This window comes from Polypterus senegalus, chromosome 5 (genome assembly GCF_016835505.1).
Source record: "Polypterus senegalus isolate Bchr_013 chromosome 5, ASM1683550v1, whole genome shotgun sequence".
NCBI lineage: Eukaryota > Metazoa > Chordata > Cladistia > Polypteriformes > Polypteridae > Polypterus > Polypterus senegalus.
The window spans coordinates 1,044,227-1,061,841 of record NC_053158.1 but is presented as its reverse complement, the minus strand read 5'-3'; the positions used below and the strand labels follow the sequence as shown (position 1 = coordinate 1,061,841).

Genomic DNA, 17,615 nt, shown 5'->3' with positions numbered 1-17,615 from the left:
CCTATCATCTGACACTGTGGCTTGCCACGACTCCAAATCGGACTAACAGGGTAGAAACGGCTGGGAATTTAAAGCAAATGAACTCTGGAGCTTGTGACAGTGCAAATGGAGACACAAATGCAAAGAGTCTGGACTCGGGTGCCCACCTGCCATCTTGGGGGGAGGACCACGCTACACCTTGGGCTGGCTGTCCCTCATATTGCTTTGCTGCTGACCTGCAACAAAGGAGCATTATGGGATAAGGTCCACTTTCATTTTCAGCCTTAGCTTTATATAGCGCCTTTGTCAGGTAACGCCATGTCCTTTGTTCACACACTTCATTTTGCACAAATCTACACACGATGTTCTGTTGGCTGCTGTGACTCTGTGAGGTCTGCATAGTGAGTCACTCTCTATATAGCGCCCTCCACACTAAATACCCCCCAGCTGTTCTGTGCTCGTGGAATTTAAACGCTGAATGTCTAACTTTCTGAACCTGAAGACTTTGACAGTAGGAATGTAGACCAGTATGAAAGTGTCAGGACTTGGGTGCCCACCTGCCATCTTGGGGGACCGACCACACCACACCACACGTTGGAATGGGCCCACTAGCAGCTCACTCAAATGAATGTTACCCTCATTTAGAATAAAGTACTCTTTTCTTTATATAGCGCCTTTGACTGTTAATGCCATCCTTTGCTTGCTCTGTTCCTTATATGAAGTTGTGACCATTAACTTGACTCAGTGAGGGCTGCACAGCGAGTCTGTGCTGGGAACTGAACCTTCCGTCTTTTTAATTTGTATATAGCGCCTTTCATAGTAAATACCATCCTGCAGTCCTTTGTTCACTGACATTTAGCTTCTAAATTCCATTTTTTTTTTTAACTCTGTGACAGTAGAAAGTCAGGACTGTGGTGACTCAGTGAGGCCTGCGCAGTGAGTCCATGCTGGGAATTGAATTTATATAGCGCCTTTCATAGTGAAGACCTCCCAGTACTACATTCTTGATGCACTTTCTAAAAATGAACTTCTGGTGCCTGCTATGACTTGGTGAGATGCTGGGACTTGAAGCATCATCTTTGTAACTGTTATACAGCGCCTTTCCACCCAGCAGTCCGTTTCCATGCTTTTTCTTTTATGTTTTTCCACAATTGAAGTTCTGCAGGCTAAGTGAGGGCTGTGCAGTGGGTCGGTGCTGGGAACTGAAGGTTCTATCTTTATGAGTTGTATTTAGTGGGTGGCCACCAGGGGGAGCTCCGGCTCCCCAAACACCTGACACAGGCACAAGTCCAGCAACACTCAAGGCTTTTATTGAGGTGTGGGAAACTCTTTCCCTTCGTTGCCCACACAGCACCAAAGCGCAGTACAACAAGCACCTTCAAACAAGCCGCACTTTGTGTTCTCTGTCTCTCTCTGTTGCCTTCTCTCCATCTTCTACCTCCAGTCCCTCTTCCTCCCGACACAGAGCAGGCGGCTCCTTTTAATGCTGCACCCGCGAGTACTCCAGGTGGCTCATTACCAGGTGTGGTCGAAGCCCAGGCGGCCCCCATAGAACCCAACAGGGCTGTTCTAAACTCCAACTCCCATGAAGCCCTGCGTGGATGGATCTGAGGTGCTGGTGCAACCCCGGGGGGCTGCTGTCTAGTGCTTTGGGGGTAATGTCCTGTGCACACCTGCCCTCCCGGTCCCAGCCAGGAAAGGTCCCCGGCCTTCTGTCAAAATTGCCTTTCACAGTAGACGGCATTCAGAATGTCTTTGCGCTTTCTTTCTTTTTTACATTTTCTACAGATGGCGCACAGCTGGCTTCAGTGACTCAGTAAACTGCTGACATTAATGGGCTTTTGTGGTGTCATTTGGTGCCATTCATTGTTCAGTAAGCAGCAGCTTTTACACACTTTTAATTCAAGCAAGTGAAACACATGACATGGGGTCTCACACAGGGGTAAAGTAATGTAAATTGAACCATTACCGTGTCCAGCCACTAGGAGGCGCCTCTTTTATAAAAACCACACACTTCACAGTCAGAGTCCTCCCCAAATCTACTTTACATGTTCAATAAAACAGCCACAATTTTAGAGAATTGAAGTGCCAGGTGACTTGGGTGACATTTGTGAAATGACAAAACCTGATGTCGTTTGGTGACGCCCCGATACCTGCAGTGTATTGCTTGTCCTCCAGGGATGTTGTGTCTCGTTCTCCTGTCAGTTGTAAATCATCCCGTCATATAGCGCCTTTACTGTGCTGTGGACCGTTTGGGTTGTGCCACCAGTCCCTTTGAACTCTCACAAGAACTGGTGATGTGGCCCAGTGGCACAAGCCCACCAGCTGGACATTAACAAGTGGTATGTAACTGATGATGGACATGGACGCCAAGTGACCATCCTGGTGTGTGTGACAAGAGCAATGGATGGCTGTGGACATCCCAGGATGGAGTGGGCTCTGCTGGTGGTCTCATGGTTACTGTTATTTTATTTTAACATTTATGTTTTGTGTTATAATGTTATTGTAATTTATGCTAATTCAAATGGGCGGGGCCTGCATGCAAGCTATTTAAAGGCCCGATAGGCCCCAGCCTGGCGCTAAGGCATTAGCTTCTGCTCGTCTCCTTTGGCTCCCATTTTGGATTCTTTCTCTCTTGTGGGTTTCTAACTGAGAGGTTTCAGTTGAGTTTTTTTTTTTCCTATCTTTTATTTTTATTTTTGTTATTTTCTAATTATTTTTTAAATGTAATTTCTGTTCAAGCACATAGGATGAGATATTTCAGTCCTTTAAATAAGCAGATCCTAACTGAAGTCACAGCATGGGGATCTTGAGCTGGGATTTGGTGGCTGGTAGGCATTTCTCAGGGGTCATCAGGTGGGCCCAACTGTGCACCCTGGCGTCTCAAGCATGTGAGCACCCATAGATACCCCTAGATGATTCTGAGACCCTGTTGTCTTCAGTCCTCCTTATCCAGACCACTGCCTGCTTTGCTTGCTGTTTTCTCTCCAAAAGCTGCCACTCATCCTGGCTTTGGACTCCCAACCCCTTGAGCATCCTGGCCATAGAAGAAGCCACAAATCCTCCACTTTCTGTCACTACTGTTTAGCATCTCTGGCCACCTGGGCATGTCTTTCTGCACATATGCCTTGCTGACTGCGTCTTCCCCGGGCATTGTGACCTCTCAGATTATTACAGCCTTCTGCCTCCCGGACCACAAGACCAAGTCTCATCTGAGGGCTTAGCCAGGGCTGTCTTAAGGGCATTATTGGGCCCCGGGCAAAGCAGGTCACAACATACATAGATTAACATGGGGCCCCTATGCTCGAGGGGGCAACTGCCCAGCGTACCCACACGTTAAGATGGCTCTGGGTTTAGCGGCTATATCTGGTGGTAATGTTAGCCCTTCATCAAGGTCAGCAGTCCTATTCCAGTCACGAGCTGGTTCCAAAATGCGTGATGCCACTTGACGGACTGCCCTTACCAGACAAAGGAGATCCTCGCTGTTCCAGTTGTTGAGTTGCTTTTCAGCCTTTGCTTCTCCTCAACAGATGATAAACATCTAAGGACCTGGCGGTGACTCCATGTGTACCTTCCTCCAGGTTTGCTGTGGAGAAGTGGGGTCTTCACAAAGCCAGTGATTCAGATTTTGGGGAGTTGGGAGATCATCATAAACTGCTCTTATAAGAACTCTTATCATTCTGTCGTCCTTCTTCCAAAATACATTTCCACTGGGTTTTTCTCCATGTTCTCCCATCTTATCCACTGTTCCTGTTTAACTAGAGACACTGCTCTTGTGTGCCTCCTTTGTTCCTCCTGTCGATGTACCAAGAGACCCTCTTCCTCAATGCCTGCAAATCTGAGTGCTGCTTATTGCCTTTTCTAATAGACTCTGCTTGACCCCCCACATCCTTCCTGTTAAGGTGCTTGGTGCCAAATCCTTCACAGCGTCTCCTACCTCACCCTGGCACACTTTTGCCAACCCCATGATGGGCACCTCCAGAGCCTCCCTAATGTCACTTTGTTATCTCCTCGGCCAGTGAGCTCCTGTGTTAGAACCCCAGGAGGCGGGCCCACTGTGACATCACCATTAAGGGACCGCCCTCTACCTTTATATTCTTTATGTTCTATATTATATTATAACATATGCATTATTATTATTATTATAATTAGTATATCATTTATTATTATACTGGAATATTATTAAGTATATAATTAATATTATTATTAAATTTGATATTATTACATTACATAATTATTATATAATATTATGATAATATAATTATATTATTACATATTATAATATATTTTATATTCTATTCTTTATATTCTGCTGGATTAGAGGGCTTCTCTCATTAAGTGTTCATTTGTGAGGATCGCTTCCCCTTAATATTTCAGCTTTTCTGGACTTTATTCTTCTGTTTTTTGGGATTTATACTGGGACTTGTTTGCTTTGGATTGTCTTTGAGGTAAAACCTTTTGGCCTCCACTTTGCTTTTTGACTATGTTGCTCTATCCTCTTAGTAGATTTTATCAGTCGTTAAGATGCTACGCTTTGGGTTGTCTCTTCACGCCAGGGGTTTACGGTCATCCTCTCCCTTGTCAGGTGATAGCTGTGATGTTTTTAAGTTGTAGTACATGATAATGTTTGCTGGTTTGAATGCAGTGTACACAAGGTGTGATATGCAATGGACTTGAACTGATCTCTTTGTCAGATGTTCAAGTCTTAAAAAAGAACTAAAAACACTAAATTACCCCCCAAAAAAAACACCAAAACGCAAGGTCAATGAAAGAGTTTGAAGAAAACAAGGATGGGTGGATGAATGGGTGTAGAAAGCGAGTTTTCTTCTGTTCATTTGCTTATTAAGAACAGGTTTGTTTCCAAAGCGCCAACAGCACAAAAGCGAGGTTTATACATTCCTTGTATCCGCCACATGAAAGAAGCCCTACTGAATCAAGCTGGACATTTTGAATCTACCAAAGTGAAGGTTCTCTCCAACACATTGCTAAAATCCAACAGTGAATCGGTGTTAATCGAGTAAGTCACCCCGTGAGTCCTTTTCTGTATAAATGGAGGGCACAGCAGTCATTGCCTCACAGCCGGCACGAAAGTCTGAGCTCTCTGTCTGCTGCGTCATCCCGCGCACGTGTTATTCGTGAGCATGCGCACGTGTTATTTCTGTATCTGACACGCAGAACACGCTGTACTTTCAGGAGTCTGCGCGTAGCCTCATTTATTTAGTTGTTTGTTGACTTTGCGTGTGTCTGTTTGATGCAAGTTATATGCTTTGCTGCTAATTTTATTAGAAATATAATATTTTTTCTGCAAGTAATGATAAAGCTCGTAACGTTGTTTTACTAACATGTTCAGACATCCCTTTATTTCAAAGTGTGTTCAGTTTAACGTTTACAACTGTATAAATACATTCAGAAATGTCTCTTTACTAATATATAAGAGCTTCTAGAAAACAGACTAGGTAATGGCTGTTTAAGTAGCGATTTCTTTGAGTCTGCACAGCGCACTGCTAACGCACTCGAGAAGTTTTATTCAGAGCCTTTGCCGGCTACAGCACGTCATGGCGCTCTGTTAATTTCTGCTGCCATCTACTGGCCTTTTTGGGCATTACCTGTTTTACCGTTCTGTGAGCCTTTATTTTTGTTAGAAGAAGATGATCCGCTGTGGCAATCCCTAAAGGGAGCAGCCGAAAGAAGAAGAAGAAGAAGAAGAAGAAGATTTTATGTTATTGTCACACATTACCACACAAACACACAGTGCATCCAGAAAGTATTCACAGTGCATCACTTTTTCCACATTTTGTTATGTTACAGCCTTATTCCAGAATGGATTAAATTCATTTTTTCCTCAGAATTCTACACACAACACCCCATAATGACAACGTGAAAAAAGTTTACTTGAGGTTTTTGCAAATTTATTAAAAATAAAAAAACTGAGAAATCCACGTCCATAAGTATTCACAGCCTTTGCTCAATACTTTGTCGATGCACCTTTGGCAGCAATTCCAGCCTCAAGTCTTTTGAATATGATGCCACAAGCTTGGCACACCTATCCTTGGCCAGTTTGCCCATTCCTCTTTGCAGCACCTCTCAGGCTCCATCAGGTTGGATGGGAAGCGTCGGTGCACAGCCATTTTAAGATCTCTCCAGAGATGTTCAATCGGATTCAAGTCTGGGCCACTCAAGGACATTCACAGAGTTGTCCTGAAGCCACTCCTTTGATATCTTGGCTGTGTGCTTAGGGTCGTTGTCCTGCTGAAAGATGAACCGTCGCCCCAGTCTGAGGTCAAGAGCGCTCTGGAGCAGGTTTTCATCCAGGATGTCTCTGTACATTGCTGCAGTCATCTTTCCCTTTATCCTGACTAGTCTCCCAGTTCCTGATGCTGCCACCACCATGCTTCACTGTAGGGATGGTATTGGCCTGGTGATGAGCGGTGCCTGGTTTCCTCCAAACGTGACACCTGGCATTCACACCAAAGAGTTCAATCTTTGTCTCATCAGACCAGAGAATTTTGTTTCTCATGGTCTGAGAGTCCTTCAGGTGCCTTTTGTCAAACTCCAGGCGGGCTGCCATGTGCCTTTTACTAAGGAGTGGCTTCCGTCTGGCCACTCTACCATACAGGCCTGATTGGTGGATTGCTGCAGAGATGGTTGTCCTTCTGGAAGGTTCTCCTCTCTCCACAGAGGACCTCTGGAGCTCTGACAGAGTGACCATCGGGTTCTTGGTCACCTCCCTGACTAAGGCCCTTCTCCCCCGATTGCTCAGTTTAGATGGCTGGCCAGCTCTAGGAAGAGTCCTGGTGGTTTTGAACTTCTTCCACTTACGGATGATGGAGGCCACTGTGCTCATTGGGACCTTCAAAGCAGCAGAAATGTTTCTGTAACCTTCCCCAGATTTGTGCCTCGAGACAATCCTGTCTCGGAGGTCTACAGACAATTCCTTTGACTTCATGCTTGGTTTGTGCTCTGACATGAACTGTCAACTGTGGGACCTTCTATAGACAGGTGTGTGCCTTTCCAAATCATGTCCAGTCAACTGAATTGACCACAGGTGGACTCCAATGAAGCTGCAGAAACATCTCAAGGATGATCAGGGGAAACAGGATGGACCTGAGCTCAATTTGGAGCTTCATGGCAAAGGCTGTGAATACTTATGGACATGTGCTTTCTCAATTTGTTTATTTTTAATACATTTGCAAAAACCTCAAGTAAACTTTTTTCACGTTGTCATTATGGGGTGTTGTGTGTAGAATTCTGAGGAAAAAAATGAGTTTAATCCATTGTGGAATAAGGCTGTAACATAAATAAATGTGGAGAAAGTGATGAAGCGCTGGGAATACTCTCCGGATGCACTGCATTTATCTGCAAATAAACATTTAGTTCTACAAAGCCATTGCAACGATTCCTTCCTTTGCAGCGTTCAGTAGTTAATTGAGATTGTTCTCCATGAATTCTGATGTGCCTCACCCTTCTATTCAGGGATTAGGATTTGGTGCCACATACACACCAGTTTGACACACGCACTGTTTAACTGGATGTGAGTTCAGTCCCCAGTCTGGTCGCGGGCACAGTGGAGTTGGCACATGTCACGTTACCAGTCACCAGTCACCAGTCTCAGCGAGTGTATTGGCCTTAAACCCCAGGCTTGTACCGACTTCTGTTACTTATAAAACAAGTCGAGTAAATGACACGGTCGTCGTTCTTAGAGGAGACGTGGCCGGTTTGTGTGAACTAAGGGAGCCATTCTGCTGATGTACAGTAAGAAGAAAGGCCGTCCTAGAAAACAACTCCTGGGTAACCTTGAGCCGTCCCCGGGTGCTCCAATTCCATCAATGTGGGACATTCATTAGTCTGAGAGCTGGAGGCCGCGTAAAGCAGGAGAGACATCACCCTGGCAAGTGGCTTCAGTGGGCTTCAGGAGAGCTGAGCTGGCACTGCTGCCATGGGTAGATCGGAGTGATCCAGCGGTCACCAGCCACGTCATTGTGGGATGACTTCAGTTAGCAGTGTAGGTGGATTAAAAAGAGGAAAATAAAGGAGGAGAGTAAACGGCAGAGAAAAGGACCCTGGAGGTGGAGCAGCTGGTTGTGTTGAACCTCCTGCTATATTGGTGGACTCATCAGTACTGGAAAGGCCTAAACGGGGAGCCTCGATCCACAGCACACACCGTACGTCCTGCAGTGCTCACCGGTTTAACGTTCACGCAGCACACAGAACCTCGACTACAAAGTAAAGACCCCTCCACACTGGCCAAGGGGCTAGAAGCCACCCTGGTGGGATTCATGGACGTGTCGCTCCGTCTTTGGATTGCTTCTCCTGAGGGGGCTGCACTTCAGAATGACCTCAGCAAACATCAGGGGCCGCTCCAGCTACTCCGGGTGGGTTTTCTGTACCCCCGATGGCTCCCTTTGACAGGGGCTACACAATCTAACGCATCCGCATAGGGCCCTGAACATGAGGGGGGACCCCGGCCCGCCCCGACTTACAATTTTTTTTTTTTTTTGTCGGGCTGTGGGCCTGTCATGCCCCTGGCACTACAGCCGTCTGTGCCAGTCCCTCACGTCGTGTGTCACGATACCCTCAGCCTAAATTTTACCGTTCTTTTCTGGACGATTTATTAGAGCCCCCCTCCATCCGGGGTCTGCACATTTCTGAACCGCGTAGAGCCCCCTAACTGCTAAGAATGGCCCTGCCTGAAAGAACTGAACCAAAGTGAGTGCAGTTTGGTTTCTCAACACTCCTCAGCCATTGCTGAAAGTCCGTAAACAACAAGACATTTAACAGCCTGAAGGAGTCACCTCAGGGTCACACAGCCCGCTCCGTGTCACTTTAGTTGCTGTAGGGTTTGTTTTTCAGACCTCCTTGGAGTTAACTTCGTGTGGGACTTGGGCTTGGAATTCTACAACTAGGACGACTCAGGGAGCCCACAGTAAGTGTTGGGCTGCTAGCCGGGTGACCCCATTTCATGAAAGAAACACCAAAGGTTTGTGGCCACCGGAGCCTCTAAAGACACAAAACCAAAAGCGCCAGGGCAGCTTTGAGAAAACACAGCACGTGAAGGGCGTCTGTCTTCATGCAACTCGGGAGCTCCTGCCACGTTCGTGTTCAGGGTCCAAATGAGACACCTGACAGGAAGAGGCGGGGCCTTCTGTGCGCTCCGGGGGGGCGTGTCTGTTACAGAGGCTCTTCTCAGTAGTGCAGGTGAACAGAAAGAAAACGGTTTGGGGTGGAATCACATGAAGGTGGTGCACATATGTGACAGCCGCTATTCACAAGTGAGGCTCATCCCCTTTATGGCATTAAGCCTGAATATCACTTTTGACTGTATTCTGCTGCCATCTAGTGGACAAAGTAACATTACTGTATGCTGCAAAAGTCATGAACATTTCAGTGCTTTTTGCACCTTTATAGTCACTTATCAATATTCATGAGTGGGTGGAGCCTTCAACTAAAACACAATGCCATGTAAATGAGTGGCCGTAAAGAACAAACTGAAACTGAACCATTAGTTGAATGAAGTGATAGTGACGACAATGTGAATTGGTCATCAGACGTTGACACAGACAGTAAAAGTGATGCTTACAGCACTGAGCCGCCATGACAGGCCTGGTGAATTCAGTCACGTGGCAAAAGGGAAAAATGACTGCTATCAAGTCTAAGGACATTAGCACCCCCCTAAGCACTGTTCACAATGCAGTCCACGTTTGTGCTCAGTGTGGAGGTGGTAAGTCAGAATCAGGAGAACCAAAGAAAATGTGGGGTGCCAACCAGGCCACCCCATTTAGTGCAATCATCCAAAAAACAAAACAGAAATAAAAGTGTGGTGGCACAACTGAAAGCAGGCATGAAATCTGCCCTTTCAGCCTCAACAATCGGCTGTCTCGAGCAGGTCGGCGTCAGGAAGCTCGTGCACGTGGGACGAAGTTCTGTCAACTGAGATTCCTCAGCTTTATACTGTGTCAGAGATGGCTGGGGTGGCGACCTGGCCGGGACACCCAGGAGGATCGAAGGAGGGCTTGCGCCTTCCCCAGACCATGCGGGGGCGACCACCCTGATTGCTTTGGGGACCACAGGTACAGAGCTTTGAAGCTCAACCCTGTAGGGGCCCATGGTCACTGCCAGGGGGTGCCCCGGTGTCTTTGGAGCCCTGGACCTCAGCACTTCCCCCACACCCGGAAGTGCTGGGGGGAAGAGGACCGGGGAGACCCGAAGTGCTTCTGGGTACACAGCCGGTGCTTCCGCCACACAGGGGCGTGTCGGAGGAAGGTCACTGGAGGACATCGGGGTGCATATAAAAGGGGCCGCCTCCCTCCATTTGAGGGCTGGAGTCGGGTGGAAGAAGGACGAAGTCTCGGAGGAGAGGAGTGGAGGAGGACCAGAGACCGTGAAAGGCCTGGACTTGAGGGGGCACTGGGTTTGTGCACTTGGACTATTGTGAATAAACGTGTGTATGGTGAAACCATCATGTCTACCTGTCTGTGTCCGGGCTGTACCCCACAACTGTCCCGACCTTAATGGGCGTGGCTTACTTGTGCAAGGGTGTGGCTGACTTGCCCTTCATGTCCAGTCTTTCTAAGCCGGGGAGGAGAAAAGAGCTCTTTGGCGCCCCCACCTGTCCCAGTGGGTTATGGCATACCTTGTCCGAGTCTGGAAGGTGATCCTCAGGTGGGAACTCACTAAGGCTGGCGCTGTGGTAGCCCACAATAACACACAGGGTGTGTCGGTCATGTGGTTCAGTCGCTGACTTTCTACCCTCTCATGTGCAAGAATCAGAAAAAAAAATATTAGAAAAGAGAGCAAAGAAACGGGCATCTAGTGTCCCTATTGTGACATTGGGCCGAGTGTTGGTGTCTTAAAACATGTCACGTGAAGGACGAGCACTAAATCTGCAGCTTCACCGTGTTCATGTTGATGTTTTTGTATTTGCAAGTTTCTCATATGCGGTTTGTTTTTGGCTCGTGTCTCTGGGGGTAAACGTAACGCTAAAGAGGCAACGCTGCATGGCGCACTGGTGAGGCCTCGTCTGCAGTGCTGTGTGCACTTGTGGTCTCCATATTCCAAAAAAAGACGCAGCAGCACCAGACAAAGTCGCAAAGAGAGCAACTCGACTGATTTGGGGTGAGGAGGTTTGAGGAGACGCTGAGGAGATTAAGAGGTGTAAGGGACACAACCCGGCCGGGACGCCCAAATTATGGAAGGATGGGGGGGAAGGCACTAGATGGCAGCTTCCCTGGAGTACAGCGGTGCCCCGGATTCCCGCAGGGCACTATGGGACTTGGAGTTCAGTATCTCAGCCCTGTTGGGTGCCGTGGGTGCTGCCAAGGGGCGTTATGGAAAGATGATGGGAGACAAGGTTCTCGCCCAAACCGGAAGTGCTGGCAGGTCACATGAGTGGAAGCCCAGAAGTTCTTCCGGGTTGGGCGAGAATAAAATGACTGCCTTGTACCCAGTGAAGGAGCAGAGCCGGAGTCGGGAGGCAGAGGACAGATCTTGCTGGGAGGAGTGGAGGAGAGAGGGAGAGAGAAAGAAAGAAAGAAAATGGTGTGGTTTGTTGGGCTTTTTGGCCTGTTTACCTGTGGCGGTGTGACTGGAGAGCACTGTGAAGAATATAAAAGACAGAAATCAATCCTTGGTGTTTTGAACTCGTGTCCTCTCTGTCTGTCCTCTCTGTCTGTCTGTCTGTCTGTCAAGTTAGAGGAGCGACTGAGGGGATCTGACTGTATAGGAGACAATTAGGAAAGGAATCCTCACAGAAGACTCCAGTTGTGACTTTAAAATGAGCTCGAGACGAGCACGGGGGCACATCTGGAGACTCGTCAATGGCAGATTTCACATAAATGTTTAACTTTACACAGAGAACCAGAGACATGTGGAATAAATAAGCGACCAGGTAACTGGGCACAACTGTTATCGTCGTTCATCCACATGCGTAGCGTATGGTTGGTTGAATGCAATTCCGTTCCTTACAGTCCCTGCTGCACAGGCAAATCAACATATTTTCAAATCAAATCCGCATTCAGTTTGTGGCGATGTCTTAAGTGAAAAAAAAAAAAGGTTAGTTTGTGGTCCTAATGCGCACCTTTCCTTCAGCCGCCCCTCCTGTTGATTGCGTGGTGGTCTTCTGTTGCGCACCGCCTCTCGTGGTCGACTCCGCCAATCTCCTCTCCTCTCCATCACGTGATTTCTGACTCTTTTATTTTTAATTCCTTTCCTTTAGATACCCCAAGAGGTGCAGTAGCTAATAGCACAACTATGCTGTTCTGACGGCACGTGCAGCTCTCGACCGAGAATCTAATCCTCACGCGACTCTAATCTGCATCTGATTTTTGGAGACGTGTCCAGCTGCAGTCAGGACAGTTTTAGGCCTCAGACAGCCCCGAGCACATCAGATAATTGGCGCCCCCTTCTGGAGCCATTCCCTTGTGTCATGGGTGACCTTACGCCTTTATTACATGACGATTTCAATGGGTTGCTTTAAGTTACATGCGTATTACGTCACAATTTGTGTTTGGCGGCCATTTTACCAGGGAATGTGGAGCATGTCGTACGTCGCTCAGTTAGACGCAGAAAGTTTAATGTGGTATTGCAAGAAGTTGGAGGCATTTGGCGGCAGGGATCACAAGATGTTATTATAACAGAGTGGACGCGAGATGAAGAAGTATTTCCGCCGATATCGGGGCCGTGTTTATTGAATTATTTGGTAAAGGCCATTGTTCCAGTGAACAGTTGGAGGTACAAGTGAAGGGCACAACACACTGTGACAGTGTTATCCAGGGTTGGCGTCTCTCCTTCCTGTGTAATTAGGTAATCTATTGGAATAATACTTATCAAAATGGAATATTTCTGGGTGATATTTCCAATAACACATTCAAGTGCCAGCGCCCACAGTGAACAAGCATGGCATGGCACTGAATGTAGAAAGGCACTATAAAAATGTGAATTCTGTGTAAAACACCTAACACTTCTCAGCTTGCTTTATATCTGCGATTGTGTCCGTTTCAAAGGCGCTATAAAAGTCACTTTTGTGACTCGATCTCATAGCCGACTCACTTTGTCTGTAAAGCTGTCACATGTTTCTGGGCTCACAGTGTAGAAATCTGCTTAGGGTTACACTTGGAAGAGAATCTGCTATGAGAAAGGCGCTATACAGCCGTGCCTGAAATACGGGGTGGGTGTCATGGCGTCCTAGAAATCCAACAAGTATCAGAATACCCAACAGTGTTCTTGACATGATATCTTGGGGGCTTAGCCCAGCTAAATGAGCCCCCTGTAGAGCAGGGCGTGGCGCTATATATTACATTGTAAGCACTTTGGGTTTTTTTTTATTCTCATTTCCTTCCAACTTGAGAGATAAGAAGGCTGTTGATTCCTTGATGGACCTGTAGGGGGCGCTTCCAAGCCCCAAAACCCTCCAATGCACCAACACCAACACAAATCTGCACATCTGATACAACAATTTCACTCCCAAGACCATTCTTCCTTTCTCTGCCTTCTCCTTTCTTCTCTTTCCTCCTGGTGGTCTTTGTCCACTGCCTCCCGTCTCTGACCACCCATACCCATTCTGCCGCTTTTTTGCTGGACCCGGGAGCACTTAACTGGCTGGAGTTACTTCTGAGGTAAGCAGAAGCTCCCTGGATTGAGGACAGTTTGTCCCTGCAGGTCCCCCTGGTGGCACAGATGTAACAGTGCAGGGCTGCGCTTCCAGACTACAACTCCCAGCCTGCCTTGGGGGCATCCATTTATTGTGTCGGTGTGATTATTCTCCCTCTGATCTTCCAACAAACTGGCCTCATGGTTGGTCAGGTAATGGTCCTTGAACCAAACTGGCCAGACCACCAGCCCATGCCTGATGTCTGTTACACGAGGTTCCAGTAGAGTATCCCAGTAACACCAGTATGACGCTTATGCATTGGTAAAACTCTTAAGATGTGTGTGCAGGCGAGCGTAATCCTTAGTGTGCGTGAGCTGAAGAAGCACAATATCGAATGTGTTCAAGTGGTCACTGTGAGTTTGAATTTTGGGGTACTGGAGATTTTGGGTTGGGGCGTCTGAAGGTCTTTTCAGATCCTGATATGCCAGCTGACTCAACTGAGTTGACGCAGAGTGGACACCCTGTGACACAACGATATAAAAATAGACAAAGACTTAGCTGAAGAAGGCGTCTTTGGAGAGGTGCCACAGTATTTGACATATTGATCATTTGTTAAGACAGCCACTTAGAAAGGCGCTATATAATGTAATGGTGGTGTTCCTCTGCATACCACACCGGGCCTTTTGAATGAACATTTTCTAAAGTGGCTGTGGTGGCCATTTGTAAAGATGGCTCACTGTATGAATTCACACGACACACTGAGGGCGCCTCTCATGATGTGCGCACGACTTTTTCTTTTTATTTCTGTGTGTCTAATTTCGATTTCTTTCTCTTCTGTCCATTACTCTTCCCTTTCAGACTAAACCTGTTGCATTTGCTGTTCGCACAAATGTCGGCTACAGCGCAGCCCACGATGACGATGTCCCTGTCCCCGGTATGGCTGTTTCGTTTGAAGCAAAAGATTTCCTTCATGTCAAAGAGGTGAGTCTGCCGAGCCCGGCGTCTGACGGCCTTTCGATTTGTGGTTTGGGGTCCAAATTCTTGCAGAGGACAGCTGCCATTCACAGTACGGACGCTGTAGTCTGATGTAGGCTGATGGAGGAAACAAGTGGATTGGACTGGCGAGCTTTGTTGGGCTGAATGGCCTGTTCTCGTCTAGAGTGTTCTAATGTTTTAATGTTAAATAAGACCGGAGAGAGCAGGTAAAGGGTTAGGGTCCTCATCGGAGACCCCATTTAATATGAGGAGGCAAAACAACAAACAGCGCCCAGGACTGGCGAGCTTTGCTTGGACTGAGTGGCCCGTTCTTGTCTAAATTGTTTGAATGTTCTAACAGGGCCTGCTTTTCAAAGGGGCCTGGCTGGAGTGACACAAAATGGCGGATTTTTTGATAATGGATGAGGACTTGCCCGCCGTGAGGTGCCTGGTTACGTGAAAACCCTTTGCCTCCTTTTTTGCTATTTTTCTTGGTGCTTCTTTTGTTAAAGTCTTAACTAATTCCTTCACTTTTTAAGGATTCTTTTGACGGACTTGTGTTCCACGCCAGAGGTTTGATGGTTCCTCTCCCTCATTTTGGAGCATTTAAAGCATTTTGACCTTTTTAAAGCTCCTCCTGTGCTGGCCGAATTCTGGCAGTGGAGTTTGGGCTCAGGCTGCCTGGGGTGAGGCCTATCTATAGCCAGGCCAGTGACGGTCCTAGCCTGGTCTATGGGACTTTTTGAGGGTCTACCACCAATGTAGCTGTTATGTATTCTCCTAATTGCGGAAGTCCTGCCACCAATGAGTGAGCACTTTAATATGGAAAAGCACAAAGTGCTGCATGTAGGCAAAGGCACATTAATTATGAATACAAAATGGCAGACGCTTACACGTGATCTCCTGAACCAGCGTTGCTCAGAGCTGCTCCACAGCACATGTCCTTGTGTGGTACTCGAGTGCACGGGTCACCTTCAGGGTCAGCCAGCGTCACCGGCTCTGGTCAGCACCTGACTTAATGCTTTGTCTTCTGGCGATTGTGGTGGCAGATCCCATGAAAGGCACTATATAAATGAAATGCTGTTTGTCTTCTAATATGGACGCTATCTCTATATGCATGCTAATTATTTTTCATTTGCAGAAATTTAATAATGACTGGTGGATAGGACGCCTGGTCAAAGAAGGTTGTGAGATCGGTTTCATTCCCAGCCCGGTTAAACTGGAGAACATGAGGATACAGCACGAGCAGCGGGCCAAGCAAGGCAAATTCTACTCAAGGTGAGAACAATGGCCGCCATCTTCTCCCTGGTGAGTGTGTGTGGGGGAGGGGTGAGGTCCATCTCTGTGGTTGTGTGTCCATCAGAGCTCATTTACATGGCTGACCCTTCAGGCACACCACCACACCACCACATAAAACTCTTACACGCCTTACCTTGAACAACGGGGATCCACCAAGAAAAGTAAGAACTTCCCTGCACTCTTCACAGGTGACAATGGTGACCTTACAAACCTCTAATGAGGTACGCAGTGAACTGGAGCAACACCTCATTGTGTTGGTCACTGAAAAGCATTCCAGGACAGACATGGAGTACAGTAGGACCACTCTGTGATGGACCTCAAGTTTGATGACAATGCTGAGGTCACCAACATCCTCCAAGATATTGTCCACATCATTCAGTTATACGGCTTGATAATCAATGCAAACAGGACCGAGGAGCTGTCAACGGGCAGATGGATGAGGATGTCGACTTTGAGCAGGTGCAGGACTTCAAATACCAAGGGTCGCTGGTCCAGGAGAAGAAAATGGCATCCACAGCAGAATCAGACAGGCAGCTCCCTGAAATGGTTCCAGTGGAAGAGAAACAACATCTCCATGTTGACCAAACTTTGCCTCTTCTGGACGCCGTTCTTTCCAATTCCCTCCTCTTTGTGGACCAGAAACATGGACCTCGCTCATACTCGATGTGAACAAACTCGAGGTATTCGGCTGGGAGTCTCACTTTGAGATCGCATCACCAACTAAATGAAGATGTCAACAGCAGCTAGCCCTCGCCAAACAAACCCAGGGGCGGAGGTTGAGGTGGTGCAGAATGGGCACAAAGGAGTTACCACACAGAGTCCTCTGGAGATAGCGGCCCACCTAGTGGAGGATACAACGGACTGTGCCCAAGAAAATGTGGACTGGACTAGTGGAGGAAGATCTGATGACTTGACCTGAACCCGGCCACGACCATCACCAAGCATAGAAAAGCATCGTGCAGCGAGTCTGAAATCCTGTGGCAGTCACAGCAGCGTACTGGTTTGTCCCCTCCAGGCACTTGGGAATTGTCACTGGAGTACCAAGTCCTGTCTGCAGAGGGCAGCATGAACCACTTCAGGCTTTAGTGGTGACCTAATAATTTGAATGTGATGAATACATTAAGAGCTGTGAGTCGACCTCAAGAGGCGTGTTGGTTTAGTGGGACACAGAAGCGTTTCAGTGACTCCTCAGAAAGTGGGACAGCAAGCCAGCCATTAATTAAGTTTGGATTAAGAAGATAAGAAATGGACAGACAGCTGGTATAAGTCCAGCCGTGCCTTTTTCTCACCCCACTTAATCTTGAGCAGGGTCACCAGGGGTCTGAAGCCTGTCCCAGCCAATGAGGTCAGGTGTTCTGAGTGTCAAATGTGCTGTCCCTGAAATGTCCTTTGAGACCCTGACCTCCTCCTACCGCGTGTATTTCATACGGGATGCAATGGTGACCACTGGGCAGCCCCCTCATGATTATGGACGGCAGACTCAGGTGCCACAGAGAAGGTGCTTAGTGCCAGAATGGAGCCCAATTGTGCCTGTTTATAGCACCTGGGGCCACCTTCTGTCCATTTGTAGTATTGCACTTAAAGCTGTTAAGATTTTCACCACATCAAGAGACAAACCGCCAAAAATCCCAGCAACACCAAAGACTAATAATTTAAGTAGTTACATTTAACAAGCAAAAATATTGAAAATGAATGGAAATAAAAAGATATTTCTAAGAATTCTTCATAACACAGGCCAAAATAACAAAATCAATACCAAACCAAAAGTAAATAACTG

General features: G+C 47.3%; 1 protein-coding gene across 4 annotated transcripts in view; it reads left to right on the top strand.

Annotated features, from left to right (window-relative positions):
* LOC120530097 (voltage-dependent L-type calcium channel subunit beta-2-like) overlaps window positions 1-17,615 on the top strand; it is a 250,777-nt gene that overhangs the window by 181,983 nt on the left and 51,179 nt on the right. For all 4 annotated transcript variants that reach the window (XM_039754262.1, XM_039754264.1, XM_039754265.1 and 1 more), the window contains 2 exons: window positions 14,423-14,545; window positions 15,681-15,817. In XM_039754262.1, coding sequence (XP_039610196.1) covers window positions 14,423-14,545; window positions 15,681-15,817 — 260 coding nt within the window. The remainder of the gene's footprint in view (window positions 1-14,422; window positions 14,546-15,680; window positions 15,818-17,615) is intronic.